The sequence below is a fragment of the Echinops telfairi genome, unplaced genomic scaffold (assembly GCF_000313985.2).
Source record: "Echinops telfairi isolate 266 unplaced genomic scaffold, ASM31398v2 ScPeMD7_21;HRSCAF=78, whole genome shotgun sequence".
NCBI lineage: Eukaryota > Metazoa > Chordata > Mammalia > Afrosoricida > Tenrecidae > Echinops > Echinops telfairi.
In genome coordinates, this window is record NW_022103918.1 from 14,417,000 (window position 1) to 14,418,456 (window position 1,457).

General features: G+C 40.7%; 1 protein-coding gene across 1 annotated transcript in view; it reads left to right on the forward strand.

Annotated features, from left to right (window-relative positions):
• ARNTL2 (aryl hydrocarbon receptor nuclear translocator like 2) overlaps positions 1–1,457 on the forward strand; it is a 49,250-nt gene that overhangs the window by 6,907 nt on the left and 40,886 nt on the right. Inside the window, exon 4 of the mRNA XM_045288437.1 lies at positions 1,002–1,043. Within this exon, the coding sequence (XP_045144372.1) occupies positions 1,002–1,043 (42 nt within the window). The remainder of the gene's footprint in view (positions 1–1,001; positions 1,044–1,457) is intronic.

The following is a 1,457-nucleotide window of genomic DNA, read 5'->3' on the forward strand; positions in this document are numbered from 1 at the left end:
GTCAAGGGAGGGGAGGACGCCTCCCCACAGGTGAGAGGACAGGGCTCTGAATGGGGCTGGTGTCTGAGAAATCAAAGGAAGAGGGTTCCAGAAAGAGGGGCCAGGGATGGGAGCCTTGAGCATGTTTGGCGATGACGTCAGCTTCCAGTTTTATGTGTCTCTGCGGGGCTCAGGGAGAGTCACACATTTCATTAAAATGCAGTTAAGGTAGTTTTCAAGGTAAACCTTCAGTGTGGTTTTATATGTTACTGTCGTGTAAAACGTTACACTGAGCTAAAAATCTAAATAATATGAATGTTACATTGAGATAAAAATCTAATAATAGGAACTCCAGAAAGCTTATTATTCCCTCACCCCCAAAATAATCTATCAAATCACACCAAAACCTTCTGATGCATAAAACCTAAAATAACACTACCAGATAGTCAAAGCAGGCATGCTATGATAGATACAGGGCCGATACAAAGTATCCATACCCGGTAGTTCCTGGGGAAGGAGCTTGGCAGGCCACTCTCGGTGCTCGGGGCTCACCGCCTCTTCAAGGGCTCCCTCCAAAACCGGCCCTGGCCTCTCGTTTCACTCTTCGTCGATTTTAATAAAAGCAAAATCTTCTTCAGGTTTCTTTTAGTTAGTGAACACAGGTAGTTTGGAAAGGCCAAGTAGTATAAAGTGAGTATCTTTATTTTATTTAGTGTCTTTTCCAGAAAAGCCTATTCTTTCTCAAGACTGGCATGAAATCGTCTCTAAATAGAGCATCGCTACTGCTCATTATCAGTCAGCATTTTGTTGCCCTGATGGGGCCCGCGTGGCTCTCAGCCAGAGAACAGCTCAGGGAGATAAGGAAAAATCAGTTCAGGTCATAATATACCCAATCATTGCATCGATAATTAAATACTTCATGGAAAGGAGAATGATTGGACTTACTGTCACATTTATTTCTGTCTCAAGAATGAGAGATAAACTGTCAGGCAGTTTGATATTTGTTCTTGCTTTTTTTCTAGGCTGGAAGGTGGCGATCAACAAGTAAAAATGAAGTCTTTCAGGTACGTTGATGTGTTAAGATAGTACGTGGTGGGGAGAACATGTTTAGCCGCAAAACTTTAGCCATTTGGTATGCTCTGAGAAGTCATGATTCTAAGGTATTGGTTGTGCCTTTCATTGTTTTTCAAAACTAGCAACTTGCGGAAAAACAACCCTTACTGTTTTTAAAGTTCTAGAGCAAAACTGATCCATGCTATGAACAAATTAGAATCACTTATGAAGTGTCTCTGGTTATTAGAAATCCATCATTATATAGTCTTTGTCAATGGTTTCAATTTTTATTTTTATTTTATTGGAGGCTCTCACAGCTCTTATCACAATCCATACATCCATCCATTGTGTCAACCACATGTGTACATATGTTGTCATCATCTTTTTCAAAACATTTTCTTTCTACTTGAGCCCTTGGTATCAGC